The 19165-nt window shown below is 44.3% G+C and overlaps 1 protein-coding gene across 6 annotated transcripts in view; it reads right to left on the bottom strand.

The window, feature by feature from the left end:
* The window catches only part of PAXIP1 (PAX interacting protein 1), a 59737-nt gene extending 40651 nt beyond the window's left edge, over positions 1–19086 (bottom strand). For 2 of the 6 annotated variants that reach the window (XM_070265313.1, XM_070265312.1), the window contains exons 1-6: positions 18895–19077; positions 15014–15148; positions 10267–10310; positions 7896–7959; positions 2812–2974; positions 36–149 (exon numbers count right to left, since the gene is read on the bottom strand). In XM_070265313.1, the coding sequence (XP_070121414.1) occupies positions 36–149; positions 2812–2844 (147 nt within the window). In that variant the 5' untranslated portion in view covers positions 2845–2974; positions 7896–7959; positions 10267–10310; positions 15014–15148; positions 18895–19077. Of the gene's footprint in view, positions 1–35; positions 150–2811; positions 2975–7895; positions 7960–10266; positions 10311–15013; positions 15149–18894 lie in introns of all 6 variants that reach the window. The other 4 variants (XM_023640059.2, XM_070265314.1, XM_023640060.2 and 1 more) reach the window with 4 other exon arrangements.
* Positions 19087–19165: the final 79 nt, after the last annotated feature.

A 19165-nucleotide genomic window follows, 5' to 3' on the forward strand; every position in this document is an offset into this window, starting at 1 on the left:
TGACATAAAAAGGAGAATGTACATGAAACACTTACCCCCTTCGGTTCTGGAACAACCAAATGTGTGCACTTCCTGTTGAGGTTCAGCTGGCAATCCCCCCCATAGAAAGTAAGCAAAGCCCAGAGGGCACTTCTATCTCCAGATGACACCTGACAGAAAACCAGAAATCAGGCTTTTATCACACATTTCAATGTTTACTTATTTACTTCATTATTAAAATACATTGTGACAGTATAACAATTTTGCTTTATCTACTTTTCTCCCATATTAAATGAAATAACCTAAGGCTATTAGTGGGAAAAATAGATAAGCTTTTAGCTATTTGCTTATTACAATAAAAACTTTTATTCCTATAATAATAGTTTTATAGATATTACTTTTTTTTGCCTTGTCACCAAATGAATTAAAAGAAAATACTTATATCTACACTCCAAAGACTGAATGGAGGGTTGTTTCATTCTATAACAAAAATGATAGGGGGAAAAAAAAGCAGAAAGAACTAGTATACCATTCCAGTTTCCAATTGTGTCATTTTTGAAAATGCTTAAATACAACAGCAGTATCAAAATCATATTTAAGGAGTGCCTTAATCATTAGTGGATAACAAATAAATATTAATTATGAAATGCATAAAATGAAAAGATAAAAATACAGTGATTTGTAAGCTCTGGGAAAATGTAAATATTACTTAACACAAAGAAAGAAATAAGGCAAGCATAAAAGGATTAAATGTTATGCTTGCCTAGATGATAAAGTAAGGCTTCAGATACAATGGCTGATGTCACTATAACAACACACAGCTACCATTTATTGCCTGCCTACTATGTGCCAGGAACTGTGCCAAGTGCTTTGTGTCTGCTCTGAATCCTCATGACCGCCATGTGGAGTAGGCATCATAAGAACCAGTTTATAGATCAGGAAACAAACTTAGAAAAATTGTAGCTGATAATCAGAAAAGCTGGCTTTTATAAGCCAGGTCTGTCTAAACCCAGGTCTGACTCCTAACTGTATTTTCCAACCCCTCTACACTGCTTCTCTAAGGGCAGTTACTACCAAAAATAATGTCTAAAAAGTAAAATTTTAGACTCTGAAAGACAAGAAACATTTAAGAAAAATAAAGGTGTGAGTGTTAATTCTAAGATAATCATTTAACCAAGTGAATTTTTTGGTGGATAATTTACTACAAGTTGAGAATTATGGTGAAGAATTCTGGACTTTGTCTCAAGTTAATTTTTTAAAAGTATTGATAAACAGCATGTTTTTTTAACAGCCATTATTCAGCTTGCTAAAAACCTAACATTCCACATCTACTCTCATCCATTTTACACAGACTTCTAGACATTATTTTGCGCTCCACATTACTCTGTGAATGCTAACAAGAACACATTAATTTTATAAGATCACCTTTAAAAATTGTTATTTTATATCTCTTTAGTAAGTCAATGTCACATTTCAGAGGTTGGGTCAGAAGACTTATTTTTATTAGAGGCTTTCACAAAAACATTTACATCCTGCAGCCTTTGGAGAGCTGAGATTTATTATATGATCATTTGGATTACTCCAATGAATCATTACATAATCTTTATTAAAATGAAATTAAAAAACAATCTAGATACGCCTTTATTACAAAGATTTGGTCACACGTCAGCTGAGTGTTATTTTTATTTTACTGACTACAGTACCTATCTGGCCTGTGTCACAGACATGGGTCTCAACAGGGTGCCTGCCGTATGTTGCTGTGGAAAGAACATCAGAGAGGGAGGAGGGGAGTCCCAGAATTGACAGCGGATCTCCAAAAATGAGCTCATGTCAACTTGGAAAACGTCCACGAACGGGATTCTTCATCGATGTACATTTGGGTTAAATGACTTCAAACACACCTATCAACTAACGTAATGAATCTATATCAGCCTAATTAATAGTTAAGCATGCTCTTTCCACACCAAAATGTTTAACAATCATTACTTAGTGGTGACAGGATTACGGGGACATTTTTATTTTCATGTTTATACTTTTCTGTATTTTCCAAATTTTTAAGAGCATTAGTTTTATAACTGGGGAAAGTGCTTTTTCTTTTTTTTAAGCAATCTTTCTACGCTACAACTCTATCACCTCAGCTAGCAAAGCTTGGGATGCCTTAAAATCCACCTGACCTCTGGCTGCTGTCGGCCTCCCACTGCTCACTAGCACCACTCCCAGCATGCACCTGACCCTACGGTTTCAGGACACTCCCCAACCATGCTAAGCGTGCTGTGCTTCCTGGCCTCCATGCCCTCCCTCCCCCACCCCACTGCTCTACGCTGCAGCTCGGCTATCGCTGCCACTGTCCTCCCACAGCAGCTGCACAAAATCTAAAGGCTTACCACACTCCGTAACTGTGTGCGCATTGGTCTTTTCCCCCACTGTTCTCTAGGAACTTGAAGCAGAGGACTACAATTGCATCTGTCTCCCCCTGAATAAACGCTTCTCTTTACACCAATCAGGAACGCCCTCCCTCCTCCTCGAGGTCTCATATCTCCAATAAAACAGTCCTGGTTCTAGCTCACATGAATTTCTCCTTGTCCAGTCTTGATTATGGACTGTAAGCCTACTTATTAAAAACCAGAGTCTTCTGCAAGAATTAGGTCTGAAACTTCTTTAATATATTTCATAGTACCTAGTACAGTGCAAGGCACATGGGTAGGCAGTCAAGAAATATTTATTGATTGAGATACAGAATGGAAAGGGCTTTTATTTTTAGGTCTTCCAGATTTAAATTATGACCCTGGCCAGGCTCTCCATCAGACTCTTGACCTAGTCCCCGAAACCTACCCAGCACATTACAACAGAGGCCTCAGCCTGCATCAATACCGGGTCAGAAGAAGGCAGATGATGGCTGTGCTTCCCAACTTCTGCTGGCACAAGCTCCCTTCCCTACCTCTCCCTGGACAGCTCTGGAAGACTCCAACAAAGAGCTCCAGCTTGTATCAACACCCTGACGGGGAAAAGACAGAAGGTCACTGAGAACCACCAAGCAAACAGTCCTTTCGTGAAGGTGGGGTCCTGCCTGGTGCATCCCTGTGCGTGCAGGTGCTCCAGTGTTCAGAAAGGGGCACAGACACCCAGAGCCTCCATTCGGCACAGGTTCACCCGGTGATCGCTCCCTCCCAGCATTATCTCCACACCTGGCACCCACTTTGTCTCTGTGCATGTTTCAACACACTGCGTTTGTTCACGCGTCTGTCCCCCTTTCTAGACTGTACGTTTACTGGGGGGGGAGAAATCCTATCTCAGTTCATTTGTACTCTGGCATTGTTCCTGTCACAAAGGAAGTACTCGTCATGTATTTGTTGAACCCAAGTCCCTTAGCTGCACACACTATATATATATATATTTATGTTTATTAATATATCTTAAAACCGAATTAACAGCTTTTAGCAACAACAAAATGTTAGTGTGCCCAGTGTACTTTTCTTAACCAAAGTTTCTTCATATGAACTACTATCAAGTAAAATCTTTCCCATCTTTATTTGAATAATCTTTCCGAACTTAAAAGCAAGCCTTTTTATTTTACCCCATTACACACTGGGGATTTCAATCCATCATAATAAGTGACGATGTGAGAATAAGGTATAGTAAGTGATCCATAAAGATCACACTGATTCTGGATTCTGCTTTTTTTACCTAACGAATTTGCCAAAAGGATATAAAATACTGCCAAAGGTCTTGCTAAATTCACTTTTTTGTCCATCACAGTCCCAACCACTCCCCACAATGAGTTTTGCACCCGGGTAACAGTCTACCAGCTGGGCTGCTTCCCAGACCACACCATCCAGCAACACTTGTTCACCTGAGAATCCAGACAGCTATGTTCTCCACCACAGCTTCCTCACCTCAATTTTTTCATGGGCTCTCCACTCTCCCCCTCCCCGCACCTCTGCCAACCACACTTGTCTCTTCTCAGCGCAGAACCTGAGATCTACTTAAGACCCCTAAGCCAGCATGATGGCCACCAAGCCAATCAACAGTCCTGTGTCACTGTCCACACCCTGGTCCTCCTCCTTCTGGGTCACAGAGCAGGACTGAAAACCACATGCAGGTACATACAACTACCTGGACCAATTAATGCGCTCCACCTTTACCTGGGGCATGACTACTTCCCAGCAATAAAAACAAAACTGGTTAAGTCTGACTTCATCCTTGGTTTCTAAAAGTAATGTCCTACTCCTCCAATATCATCTCTATTTATTTTCAAGCTCCCTTTCCTCCCCAACCTCCTTAACTATGCATGTTACTACTCAAGGTTCTATTCCTGGTCATGTGCTCCTCTCTACTCTCCTCTGCAAGAAGTTAGGAATTCTCAGCCCTTCATACCACATCTCCGCGTCCCTACATTTGGACAGCTGATCAACACCGCAAACTCAATGTGTTTCAAATCAACTTCGTCATCTTCCCCCAGAAATCAGGATCCTCTGTTTCCCATCTCTGGCAACGATGCTATCACTTTACCACTGCTCCTAGTTTGAAACAAGGAAATCATCTGACTAACAATTTCAACGTGAAAGCATCTAGCCCAGGAGCTGGCCTGCAGAGCACTGTGATGCTGGCTTCTCTCTACACGGCATTACCAAGTCACCCGGACCTACCTGCTGATTCCCATCTGCTCCTAGGGTCCATGCTGTACCTTCATTTACACGGTGCTAACCCAAATCCAAATCTTCATCTCAAGCTTAAAAGACTGTGACTCTCTTCCTGTCGGCACTCTCATCCCTACCCTGCCCTGCATGTCAGCTTACAGCTCCCAGACCAGTTTCACTGCTGGACCACAAGAGATTTTAATTTTGTTTGCTTTTTTCTCTGTTTTCCAAATGTTCTAATGCAAACATCTGTAATCCAAAATTAAATATATAAGAAAAAAAGGTAAACAAGCATCCTGCTGGCTACTTTCATCAAGTTCAAACTCATCTAAGTTTCATGCTTTTCCTCATTCTCTGCCACCCACCGACACAGTCATTCTTTTCTTCTATACCCCAGTAGATAACCTTGTTCTGATGCCAGTGTCCTCATCAATAGCCTTGGAGCCGGCCTGATTTCTCCTTCCACCTCGTTCTATTTGGAACTCGCTCTCCCTTCCCCATTTTTACTCCAATTATGCCCATTCTTTCAGGCCCACCCAAATCTTACATCCTCCATCAAGGCCGTCCTATGCCAGGAGTCCACACTGCAGCCTTCTTCTCTGAACTCACTCATTAATACACGCATGTGCCACCTGATTCAGCAAACTATACAGTATGCATTGTGCATACTATACCCTTACATGTTAGGCCTTTTACACAATAATTTATTATATATATGACAACCTTTGTTAAATGTAACCATTAGTTATTTCTCTTCAAGGCTAAACTTATAGTTACTATTTCATAATGCCTAATTACCTAATTTAAAACCCTGTAATCTTCTCATATCACATACTTTTGATTTTCTTATTTATTTCTTCAAGTCAGGTCTGCTAAACACCATGCCACTGCGACCTTGATCCCTGAAGATACCCCTGCCCCTGGCTCTTCCTCTCTCCCTTTCTATTTCAAATTGAACCCTCTCAATAGTGGACTCTGAATCTCTGAACCCAGAAATCCAATCAATAAAAATATACTTAAATGCAAAATTCACATTTTAGCCAAGTTACACTGTCTTTAGGCATAAGGAGTAATAGTGATAAAATGCTTTCATTTTAAAACTTTTCTGATGTTTATTGTAAATTTGGAACATACAGAGAAGTATAAAGAAAACAATAAAAATTACATGTAACTGCAGTACCCATCATTAAAAGGTTTTCATTTAAGCTAACTTGAAAGACTATCCTCATGTAAATACACATTTGTAACACAGATGTGAAAAACATTGAAAAATAGGGATATCAACAAAATTCCTGTTCTTAAGAGGGGAAAAAAGGCCAATTTTTCAAGGACGGCTATTAAATTGATGTAGTAAGTACAAAAAGAGAGGATTTTATAACTTTAAAGAACTTTCAGAATTTACAAGAGACACAAACAAGAGGAACCATAATTAAACTTACTAATCGCTGGGATAGAGAAGAGGTCAAATTCGGGCTGACGACACCATGTGCATGAAAGCCGAGTCTGGCCAGTCCTCTAACAGTGCGACCTAAACACACCCTCGGCCCCGATCCCATCACGGGCACGGGGAGAGCAGCAGGACTCCCTCCAACTCCCCTAGCGTCCTTGACAGGCCCCTTCTCAGAGGCTTCCATAGAGACGGGGACTAAATACTCCTCAAAAATAGCATCTAACACCAAAACTACAGAAAGGGACTAGGCCTGTGAGGTCAAACAAAATGGTAAACGCTGAACTGCAGCGTTTCCCCCCACTGACCACTAATTTGAAACAAAGTACTCTATGTAATTTAAAAATGAGCGTGAACAATACCAACTTGATTTTGTATAATAGTTTTGTACAGTTGAGGGCTTTTTTAAGCTGGGAGTTGCGAAGACAGAATACAATAAAAGAATATTAAATATTCACTTCTCTCACTACCCAGAATTAACCACTGTTAACACTTTGGTTCCTTTTCAGGTAATTCTTATATATTTTATATGGCTGATGTAATACTCTACATAACTATGGGGGTTTTTTTGGTGAGGAAGATTGGCCCTGAGCTAACATCTGTGCCAATCTTCCTCTGTCTTGTATGTGGGATGCAACCACAGCATGGCTTCATGAGTGGTCTGCCCTGGGGATCCAAACCCATGAAGCCCAGGCTGCTGAAGCATAGCACGCAAACTTAACCACTATGCCACCGCGCCGGCCCCTACACAACTGTTATATCCTGCTTTTTCCACTTAAAACATTTCCCATGTCTTTATATATTTTCATAAAACATAATTCAAAGCTGGCTCCAGAGCCAGACTATGGTGTCAAAGCGCAGAACAGGTTTTCTCACGCATTTCCAGACTGTGGGTGGTCTGGCTGCTTCCGATTCTGCATCTTAGAAACAACGCCGTGCTTTTACCTTACACGTCAATCTGCTCTTATTCCTATCAACCTGGGGTAAGTTCCTAAACACGAGGACTGCAGAGGAAGAGAACACGTATTTGGAGGCTGCGACACAGCTCGCGTTCTCTAGAGAAGCGCAGCACTGACCAGCACTGCTGCCCGCAGCTGCACAGCACTGAGGACACTGCGACAAACCTGATGAGCCAGAACGCTTACCTCAGTGCTACTAGAAAGTGCACATCTGCGGTTACAGAGGGGATCGAATGTTTTGTTACACTTATCGCTTGCAATTCCTCTTTATAAAAAAGTTGTCAATTCATTTTTCTGCCTTATTTACTGAACTTTTATTGTTTCTTATTGATCTGTATGAGCCCTTTATTCATTAAGAAAATTTTTTGCTTTTATTTCTGACTGAATTTTCCTTGTCATCTTTTTTTTTTAATGCTGAGGAAGATTTGCCCAGAGCCAACATCTGCGCCAGTCTTCCTCTATTTTGTACGCAGGTCACCACCACAGCATGGTGCTGATGAATAGTGCAGGTCCGCGCCCAAGAACCGAACCTGTGCCACCAAAGCAGAGCAGGTCAAACTTAACCACTGTGCCATGGGGCCAGCCCCTCCGTGTCATCTTTTAATTTCACTTTTATTACTTTTTCATATTCAAGTTTTAAATCTTTGTAATTCTTTAGATTAAAAGGCCATTTTCACCCACTAAAACTTTAAATCTTAAAACTAATCATGAATACTTAAATAAAATTACAAGTGTGTCATAAGGTCATATTGAATATGCATTTTAGTAAATAGCTTCTCTAAAAGTGGTTTACCAACAGGTCACAAATGGGATCGTATAAAAGCCCAGAACTGTCAGTGTGAGCAACCCAAGATGCACCGTAAGCACACTTACCTGAGAGAGGCAGGCAGTGACTCCAAAGAAAATCTGACACGACTCTGGAGAGAAACCATTCACTCTGTTTTACAGTTATTAAGATTTCAATGAAAGAAGATTAGTGCAACTGTGCTCACTAACAGACACACCCTTTTTGCCCGCCTGGACATTACCCACCCGCTCATTCCCGCTCAGTCCATTCAGGAAAGAGACAGACTGAAGCTGACCCAACAAGAGCAAAGGGCAGACTGGCAAACAGAGAACTGACCACGGAGAGAACTGAAAGGTCTCCGTCAAGTGCGTTTTCAAATCTAACCTCTCCACTTACAGCAGCAATCAAACGGGCACAACATTTTCAGGGGGGTAAACATTTGACCTCTGAGCTAGCTAACCATCCAAACATACATACACTCATACACGCAGATACATACATACTCATACGGGAGAACACTTATTTTAACAGCAAAGTAAGTTTACTTTGGAAGGAAACATTAATGTGATGACTTCTGTTGCATAGCAGAGAGAATCCTTCATAAAAGAACTCGACTTCTAGTTTTATTACCATCACTTAGTTTGCAAACTTGGGCAAGACAACTCTGAGATTTAGTATCTCCTTTGTTAAAATAAGTTAGAATATATAATTCCCAAGATCTTCCCAGTTCTGAAGCTCTTTTAAAATTCATTCAGAATATTTCCTGAGAGCTTACTATGTGCAGACACTGGGCATGTGGGTACACACAGCAGACATGGCCTCCAGGAGCTCATACTTTAAACTTTTTGAAGAACTTGGAGTGTCTAGAATTTCCTCCCTACAGGGGGAAAGTACAGCTACTGAGGGAGAAGTGAATTAAGAAAAATGGGTGAGACTGAAAATTCTATGGCAATTTGGAATCTCCTATGGAGGGCTGCTAAGTCTCATCAAGACAGGAGCCCACATGACTGCAAGAGGCTCTGCAGACCCCAGCATCATGCCTGCGGCCCCCTCATCCAAGATGCTTCCATCCTCCTATCTTAGCTCTGGCACTTTCTACTTCCCAAGACTTGGGGAAACAGGAACAAAGGCATATCTAGACTGTGCTGTCTAACACAGTCCGGGGCTCCCTCTTCTGTCCCTTTAAGCTTCTTTGGGATGGACAAGTAAGAGCTCAAAGAAGACAACTACTTTGGAATTTTTGTGTGTGGGGTACAGGATCCAGAAAAGGAAGACTAGCCTCTTACCTTCAAAAACATCCCTCCCACCCCCAGTCTTTTATACCTGCGCTTATTTAAGAAAAAAAAAAAAAAAAAAGTCTCAAAAAAAAAAAAAACAGGAACCAATTTCCTCTAACTTTTTAGATTTTGGATGAGAAATCTTAGAATTTGAGTTAGAGCTGCTAAGTTCTGCACATTCTCCAGGAACTGCTTACAAAGGGATATTTTCTGTTTATTTGAGGTCCCCCATAAATATTTCAGACAAGATTCCCTGCATCCTCATTGATTCAGTAAGTAATAAATGCATTTGCAGGCACCGCCTGGCAGAGCTGCAAAACAAAGCAGGTTGAATGACCTCATCTCGTGCCCAGGGCTGAGATTTTAACATCCTAACTGTACGGCACCAGGCACCCTCAACAAGAAGTGATCTTCAAAATCAGTTATGCATGGAGTGACCCTCCAGGGAGGGTTCCTATTCCCAGGGCGAAACAGGAGCCACGCAGCCCAGAACACTGAACAGCAGCCTACAGTGTCTCATGACGCGACATCTAGCACAGTGCGGGGTGGACCTGAGTTCTAGAGTCACACTCAAGAAATGTCAAAGAACACGTGCACACGAGGGAGCTCCTTGAGGGCAGAAGTGAGGTCTTGTTGACCCCTCTATTTTCAGTACCCAGCCTACAGCAGGTGTTCAATATGTGCACTGAATTAATAAACCTTCCACCCAACATAATTAAAAAGAATAACAATGCATGTTACAAAACTAAAAACATTCTGACGTTCTCCTCCCTAATCTGTTCTTTAAATGACTCATGACTTGATCCATACAGACTTAGAATTTTGGAAATACTCCGTCTAACTAGACAACACAAAAACGATCTGTTTCAATGACAAGAACACTGAGGTCCAGAGAAGCAGGCTGCCCAAGATCATAAAGCCAAGTCCCAGAAGAACCAGAACTCCCGCCTCCAGGTTGCAGCCTGGAGCTACTTCCACACAGCTGGTCTGCTGCTTTTCCACGGGTAACAACAAGGATCAGGTACATAAAATCTGATACAGGATGGAAAATAGTAGGAATACACAGTGCACACAACACAACTTGCCCTAACTAACATGTCTACTCTTCCCTCAGTAATGATCATTTCAGTGTGAGACCCAGAGTCCTCCTTCCCCTCCTCCCTTCCCCCAGAAAGGATACGGCAGAAGAGCTCCACACTGAACGGACAGAAGCACCCAGGAAGGCTGCAAGAGAAAACATTAACAGGAATCAAAAACATTTCCAATCAGCATCAAAACGACATTAGTTCACTAGTGTTGCTCCTAGAAATTAAAGGCTCTGCTATAAAGTGTTCAGACTAAAATTATGAGTATTCACGTAGCAGAAATATCAGAGTCGAAGATTAGCTATTAATACCCAAGGTGAAAAGCCCAATTATAGAGTGAAACGCTACCAGATCTTAAAAAATTCTTACGTACAGAACTTTAAATTCTGGGTTTACACACTCATTATTGCTTACGCATAGAAACTGTCTCACAATGGCAGGGAGGGGATCTGACAGCCATGCCCCCCCCCATCCAAAGTGTACCGGCGCCTCCTAAGTTCCTTTCCGGAATCCTGAATCCAACCAAGACTAAATTGTGAGGTTTTTTCAGTGAAGCCAAGCAGATACAACAGTTTGCAAACCAAAAAAAGTATTTCTAACTGGTAATTTTTTTATGAATACCAAAACACAGATTAATTATAAAACCTTAATTACTACCTTTTGGGTAACTTACAGTTTTGAAAAATTATCTTATCTTATATTTCTATATTTACCTTTGAAAATTACATTACCTTGATAGCTCTGCTTCACAAAATTACTACGTAAAAATATAATAATGCCCCATTTAGCCAGCTGAATTGCAGAAACTTCAGCCAAGTGACACATGCGTACATACTCGTTACTCACGCCTCAATTCACACATCAAATATTTAGTGAGAATCTATGTTGCACCAGAGACGGTGCGAGGCACTGGGTTATAACGAAGAACAGAAATGCAGCCTTTGCTCTCACGCAGCTTATGTCCCAAAGTAACGGCCTCCAGACTATGTCTGCCATGTGCACCTTAAAGAACTGAGGAAAACGAAGTACCTTCTCATCATTTTTTAAGTGATGTCAACAATTTTGCAGCATAAGTTTACAGAAGTGTATCATCTGCAAACGGAGCGTATTAATGTTAAAGATTTTATAAAATAAAGATTGGCTCTACTTGGGATAATTATCTCATGATGATTTGATAATTGTATCAAATGTTTTAACTAACTTATTGGATAACGTGCACCAAGCTGAAAGAAAGGGACTCCACGTTTCTATCCATGCACTTTATCCAGCCGAACTGCACATTTCTGACAGTCCTGGGAAAATGTAAGGGCACTGGCCGCATCAGTAACCCATCCTGGCTGCGACTCTTCTGCACTCAGAACGTCTCCACAGGGGCAGCTTTATTCTCAACAGTGAGAACTGGAGGCCCTCGGAACTCCGTGGTTGCATGGCTGAGCACGGGGGCGGTTTCTTGAAACCAGTATTTCTAGTTTCCCTTTGTCTAGTGAACAGGAGGATTTTCAGAGCCCAGGGCGATGCACTGTAATACCATTTGCAAGGGTGCAGGTATGACTTCTCCCAAGTGCAGTGGGAGAGAGGCCACTGTGACCAGAGGAGTGTTCTCAGGCAGCTCTGAGAAGGCCATGTAAGCACACGGCCTCTGGAAAGGACCCCTCTACGACTGGCCATACAGCAGACACCCTGGAAAGCGGCCCCTCTGGGAGCTGGGGGTCAGGTAAGCAGGGTATCCTGCTGAAAGACTGCTTGGCCAGCTATCAAAGTCCACACAGAGCAGAATCGCCCGCAGGTCCTCAGATACGTCTAGATAAAACAATGCAAAGGTAAGTAAAGACACACTAACAGCAACAAAGCAGACAGCAGTGGAGAACTGGAAAAGCACAGTAACATAAGGAGCTATTTATCCCAAACGCTAATAACAATATATAAAAATAAACCCACTCCAAGTGAACATAATTAACATTTCCAATGATGCCCCAAGAGCACTGAGGAAATTCCATTAAATAAATTATTTTGAAAGTTCTGGTGCCTAAAGAAGTTTTAAACAGCTGTAAATTCAAATACGTAAAAGATAGATAAACTGTCACCACGCGTAAGGCTAACTTATTTTTAACAGGCATTTGTCAAATTTAATACAAAGGTAAAGGCCAAGGGCTATGTGCTTGGGGAACCAGGCCTCCACCCCAATCAGCTGAACTCCACCGTTAGCAGCAGCCGCCAAGAGAAAAAGCCTATTAGGTGCAGGCCAAGAACATCAGGGTCTACCGGCACCACCCTGGAGTGAAAACAAACTGTTGGATCAGTTCTGAAATGTTCCATCATCCTGTAATGTAACACAGCAGCCCAAGACAATACAGGTGCTGCCATCAGTTCAGGCAGGCTGGAGTGCTGAAGGACGAAACAACAGCATCCCTGGGATCTGTTCTAAAACATTATAGCCAAAGGGGTAAAAGGCAGGATGGGGAGGTATGAAGCTAGATCAGCAAAATGGAGGTAGGCGCAGACGCTGAGTAACGGGTACTTTTATGGAGCCTGCCTATAGCCTGACTTTTCCAGGACACAACTACTGTGTAAAACGAAGTCTGCTTTGTTTAGCTCAGAATTTTAGTAAGGACTGATCAACACTTTGAAATGTCACCTCACAGCTGGCGACTCCACTTGCAGGATATGAGGATCATTGCGCAGCTGTGGCAGCCACATTCACCGTGATTCTATACACAGCAGCACCTGACTCCCTTATTCCATCCTCTGGTGTAGTTGTGCCCAAGCATTTACATATTGAGATGCATACTTATAATATGTACTTTCCTTTTTTCTCCTCTCCATTTCAGTTTGGGCAATGTATATACACACATAAACATACATACACATGTACATATCTATTTTAAATTATATGATGTCATCTTATGCATGGCTGTCATTTTAGGATAATAAAAGGGGTATTACAAAATCTTTGTTATGAACAGGGGCTTGGGGTCACCAGATTTAAGAGCTGCTGCTGTAAGTGGTCTGGTAACAATGACCTAGGACCCCAAAATCTGTTAATAAGATTGCCTCTTCAGGTTCCCTATGAAACCTATGCAGTATATGGAAGTCACTCTGACGAGACAATAGGCCCCAGGCTATTGTCTGGGAGAATGAAAGTCTGTAGACAGGGGAAGGGCCTGAGCCCCAGTACCTACAGCTAAGGAAAAATAGAAGCAAATTGAGACAAAACAGGGTCCACTGGAGCAGCACCCAAGGCCACAGCCCAGGGTCTGTGAAGCCCATCTCTCTTACAAAACGGCATCAGTTGAACTGGCCAGGAAGCCTGCTGATACTCAGTCTTCACAAAGGATCTGCTGCTGAGCGAGCCCAAGCTGGCCACGCTGAAACAAGCACTCTCGCACAGGAAGGTGACCACGTATTTCATCACCGCGAATTAACAGTCATTCTGACTTACATAGCAGTCTCTTGAGAGTCTGGTTTAGGAGAATCTTCTCATGAGACAGATCTGCTTTCAGGTTTATTTTCAAAAATCAAGTTTCTAAGTTTGTAAGGCAGAGTTTCAGACCATGGATACTGGTGTGTAGTTCAGACTTCCCAGCAGCCAGCCAGCTTCTCTGCTTCCCAGCCTGACTTAATGGCAACCCTTCCTAGCTCCTACCTCTGTCATCATTAAAGCACAATAACTTTCATACTGATTTTTAAGGCAAAGCATTTAATAGCATGAAGAGGAGGAAAAAATGGTAGTGGAATAGAAGTATTTTAAAACAAATACATAATACAGAAGATTAGAAAAAAGGGGCCGGCTGCATGGCTGAGTGACTAAGTTCGCGCGCTCCGCTGCGGCGGCCCAGGTTTTGGATCCTGGGCACGGACATGGCACCGCTCGTCAGGCCACGTTGAGGCAGCGTCCCACATCCCACAACTAGAAGGACGTGCAACTAAGATATACAACTGTGTACAGGGGGGGTTTGGGGAGATAAAAGCAGGGGGAAAAAAAGATTGGCAAAGGTTGTTAGCCCAGGTGCCAATCTTTGGGGGTGGGAAAAAACAAAAGATTGGCAACAGTTGTTAGCCCAGGTGTCAATCTTTAAAAAGAAAAAAGAAAAAAAATGTTGAAGGATCAAAATTACAAAATTAAATCTTACAAACATACATTTAACAGCAGTCAATGCAACTATCAGCCACAACAGAGCAGCATGGTATAAAGATCAACAAACTCTGCACAATTCAGCCACCAGCTGAGACCCCCACTTTCTAGAATAAACCACCTATAGGTCAAGTTGGACACCAGTACTGACGGCCACTCAGTGGACAATGTTACAGATGGTCATTGTGACCCTTGTCAGAGGGTAAACAGCACAGCAGGTGGGGGACAGGACCTCCTTCAACTTGTACAGCTGGAAGTGAGGACCACTTGCCCCAGCCGGGATGGAAAGGAACCCTGTTCCAGGAGTTACTGACAGGACTCAGCCTGCTTCTGGAATCAAATACACTTTCTAGCGAGAATTCACCACTGCCCATCTGTTTCAGGCCAACCCACCCACTTCCTACAACACATGTCCACAGCTTAGCATTCTCCCAGACAGCGACAACATCGGGTCATCCCAGAGCAGGTGTATAAGCTGATCGACCTAGAGTTACGGGTCACGTACAGAACCCTCACCACAGGGTGATCTAACTCAAAGGGCCTTCAACTAGGTAGGTGCTGAGACGCCCAAAGGGCTTCATTCATCTGGCCGCTTCCCTCACAAAGCAGTACTTAAGCAAACAGGCTGAGAAGAGTTATATTAAAACTTCGATGTACTGGTTTCAAGATACATGATGAAATGCATAAAAATAATTAGATTTACTACCAACCTTTACGACAGGTAAATCAAAGACTTCCCGAGCTTCTCCAACCTCTGGATTGTCCCCGTCTTCTGAAATGATGTGCGAGGCTAGTGCGTTATAGGACACTTCCTTAGCTTTCCCAGCTTTGAGAAGCTGAATTACCTTTAAAAAAAACCCACACAAATTAAAATGGAAAATACTTCATTTCATTACTGGTTTACACAAATTATTGTGAATAATGAAAACTCTAATAAAAACACACATGTTCTCCAGACAAGATTAATAACCTTTCACTGAGTCACACACAATGAAACATTTGTGGACCAAGAAACACAGCAAGACTTGGTTCACTGAGCAAGTATGGCGGCTACTGTGTGCCAGGTACTAGGTGATGTCTGTCCTGAAGACAGAAGGACGGACAGTTAGAATGCAGAACCCTGAGCGTGGAGACTGGGCATATGACATTCCCAGACCTCAAACTTAAAGGCTTGGGGATGAGTAGTTTCACTGCAAATGGGAAGGTTTCTGGAAGAGGAGATATATAAGCAGAATCCTTACAAATCTAAAGGAGTCAGTCAGGCAAAAATATGGGCACTGTCTGGAGAGAGCAGCGTTCAACACTCCGGGCAGGAAAATACGGATCAGACCATAGGTGGTCTTTCTTATGTGCTATGCAAAAACGTTTGTATTTTATTCTAAAATAAAATAGAGAAGTGTCTTCTGAAGAGACAGGGGAGGATTTTAAGCAGGGAAGTGGCATGATCAGATTTTACAGGAAGACTACTGTCAGTGTAAGAAGAATGGGCTGGATTGGCTGTATGACTGGAGCCAGGAGACCTGTTAACTGCTGCAGTAATCCAGGTGAAGAAACAGGTCACTGAACTAAAGGACTACCACTAGGGACAGGCAGAAGGAAGATGTGAGAATCAGCCAGACTGGTGACTGGAAGGGGTGTAGGCACACGAGGAAAGAATGAAACGTGCTGCGGAACAAGAGCACCACTACTGAGGACCGTGACACAGGAGCAGAGGGCAGGGAGCCCTTCTGTGGCTGCCATGCAGGAGATCTAGGAAGATACAGCCCGGGGTATCCAGGAAAAGACTCGGGTCCCACTTTGGCGGTGGGGAGTCATCAGCTTTTAAAGATGGGAGCCAAACCTCTGAGTCAATGAGATCCCGGGAGCGCAGAGTGGGAGGAGACTGGAGGGTATCCACCCACAACACAGACTTCAGGGGCAGGTGGAAGGAAGGGCAGAACCCTAGGGGAGTGGTGTACGCTCAGAGGAGCTGAGTGAGCACCTATATGAAGGTAATGCAGTGCCCACACAGCTAAATCTACCCACAAGTTGCACAAACTTTAGGAATACTATATTGACCATCAATAGATGTGAAATGGAGCAGATGCTAAGTATTCGTTTAATAAATGAAAAAACAATGGTCATTAGCCACAAACAACCTCCAAGCATCTTCAGCTTCACACATCCATTCAACCTGTCTCACAGAAAAAGGCACCCCTCCTTGTACCCACCCTCAGGTCTGTGTTTCTCACCTTACTGCCTTTTTTATGAGTCTTGAGATTTCAAGCTCTCCCCCTCAGCCTGGAAACAAGTCTTCCACTGCATAACATGTAGGCACGTGCACACAGACCCATGCCCTGGCCTTCTCTTTCTCAGGCCACCTTTTCTGCTTCCTTTCAATCACAAATTTGTTGAAACAACAACCCAGCTTTCTGTCTTCACTTCCTATTTGTCCTTTAACTCACCACTACCCAGCCTCTTCTACCAACACTCTACTGAAAATACTCATAGTTTTCACGAACTTTAAGGACAAAACCACTAGCTTCTTTTCAATCCCCACACTACTGAATCTCTACCTTACTACATTTATCTCACGTCACTGCTTCAGAGGTGCTGATCATCCTGATGTATCCCAAATACATTAACACCTTCATTCCTTAGCACATACATTCCACCTGAAGGAAATAATCTTTCACCCTCTTCATAACTTCTGCTTATCTCAAGACCCAACCAAAATGACACCTACTTTGAAACATTTCAGTGGGGCTTCCTCTATGCATCCCAGTGGAGAAATCTGTTCCGCCAGCACCTACCACCCCACGCTACGTCTTGACTATATATACATATATATGTACACACACACATATATATATATAAAATGCCCCCACCTCCCCCCTCAAGGATAATGCTCAGGTCTTATTCTTTATATTATACCCAGTACCTACTCCAATGCCTGTCACGTAAGAGATGTTCAACACATGTGAACTTCCTGAATTCATATTTACAAGATTCAGAAAATCAGAAGATCTGGCTCTAAACTTTTTAGAAAATATACTGTTTCAGATCAAAGTGGTTTGCCAAGAAGATTTTTAAGCACTTAGTTTTGATTCATAGTTGGGCAAATATGGTTCCAGTTCAGCTTGTTCCAGGTTTTAAGTAACATTTGGTTCAAGTTCCTTGTAAGAGGCAAAGTCCTAAAATGAAATGGGGGGCAGGGGGTTAGGAAGCAGAAGGGAAGAAAAACGGCAGTGAAAGTAAAGGAAATTAAGACTGGAAAAAGCTACCACTGTTACAGGCACTCATTTGATCACTCTGGGTTCAGCATCCGTTTATCTTTAAATTCAAAGCTAAAAGTCTCTTCACCCTAAAGTTACAGTAGAAAAAGGATCACCCTGGGGTCATGCAAGAGAGTTTAGTTACTAAGACACCACCAGACAAGCCTCTGGAAGGCCAAGACCAAGGAGCCTCCCACAATACCTTGTAAGCCAACCGAGTTTGTTACATACAGTCCCCACTCTCCCAAGCCTCAGTTTGGGTCACCCACTGCTCACGCCCCTCCTTCTAACTTAGCCCTGGCTGCTAATGAGACACCTAAGGTGGGAGAACCACACAGTTAAGCTAAATTGTGAAGATTAACCTGAAGAGGACAGTCAACTAAGATTCTTTCCCACCACGGAAGGATAACATTCTGACATTTCAACAGAAGTTCTTACTCAGAAAAACCTTAGGAAAAGCCACAGGATCCTCTGGCGTGAGCCCAAACTACAAAAAATTAAATGTTTAGTGTGTTGGTACTAGCAGGGTATTTTCCACATTTACTGTATAATTTGCCCAACTAGGAAAATCAAGGAATACGAATCGGCTGGTGGTGAAGTGAGCGCTTCTCAGCCAACACAAGAGGACCTGGGCTGCGCGGCCCAGGCACGCGAACTCGAGCTGCGGGCCACACCAGGGGCCCAGCCAACTGTCCCCTTGACAGCCTGGAACTCAGGGTCCCCACGCGAGCTCCAGGGCCAAGGTTCCCGCTCCCACCTGTCACCTGTCCACCTCTCCAACCTACCGCCCTGGGAGCCGGGACGCTGGAGCGGAGCGGGCAGCAGGAAGGATGCCACCCTCGAAGGAGCAGAAAGTAGGAGTCGGGCCGAGGCGGCGGGCTCGCGGGCTTACTGCCATGCGACAGGACGCCAGTCCTTACCAGGTGACAATTGGCGCTAGGCCCAAGTTCGGGCTATCGGAGGGGCGTCGTGCAAGCGAGGGGCCCGGGTGCAGGCCCCCACCCACGTGCCTGCCCCTCCTCTCGGGTCTGAGCGCACCCGCAGGTCCCCTCCCCGCCGCGGGTCCTGCAGAGCACCCCCCAGGTCGCCGTCCCTCCCCCCGGTCCTCGAGGTCCCCACCCCCCGGAGCGCGGGTCGGGTAAACCCCGGTCCCTTCCCTCTCCTTGGGCCCCGGTTGCAGGCCTGCTCGGCGCCGGGCGGCCCAGCCTCCGCGCGGCCAGGCCGGCCGGGACCAGGCGGCGGGGCCCGACGTTCTGCGCCCAGCGCGCGCCCGAGGCGGGAGCGGGGCCGGGCCGGGGACGCGGCCGGCGGGCGGGCGGGCGGGGGCGGTGCGGTACCTGCGGGTCGATGTCGCCCACCGCGTAGTACTTGACCTCCTTGAACATCTCCTCCGGAACTTGGGGCGCCGGGTCCGACATGGTCGCGGCGGCTCCCGCCCCGCCCCGCGGGGCCCTCTCCCCAACGGCGCGGCCCACGGCCCCCGCACGGTCCTGCGAGGCGGGCCCGCTCCCCCGCCCTCCGCGCCCCCGCCCGCGCCGAGCGGCCCGAGCGCGGGAGCCGCGCGCGCCCTGCGGAATGCACCATCCTGCGCGGCGCCGAGGGGGAGCT

The sequence above is a fragment of the Equus caballus genome, chromosome 4 (genome assembly GCF_041296265.1).
Source record: "Equus caballus isolate H_3958 breed thoroughbred chromosome 4, TB-T2T, whole genome shotgun sequence".
NCBI lineage: Eukaryota > Metazoa > Chordata > Mammalia > Perissodactyla > Equidae > Equus > Equus caballus.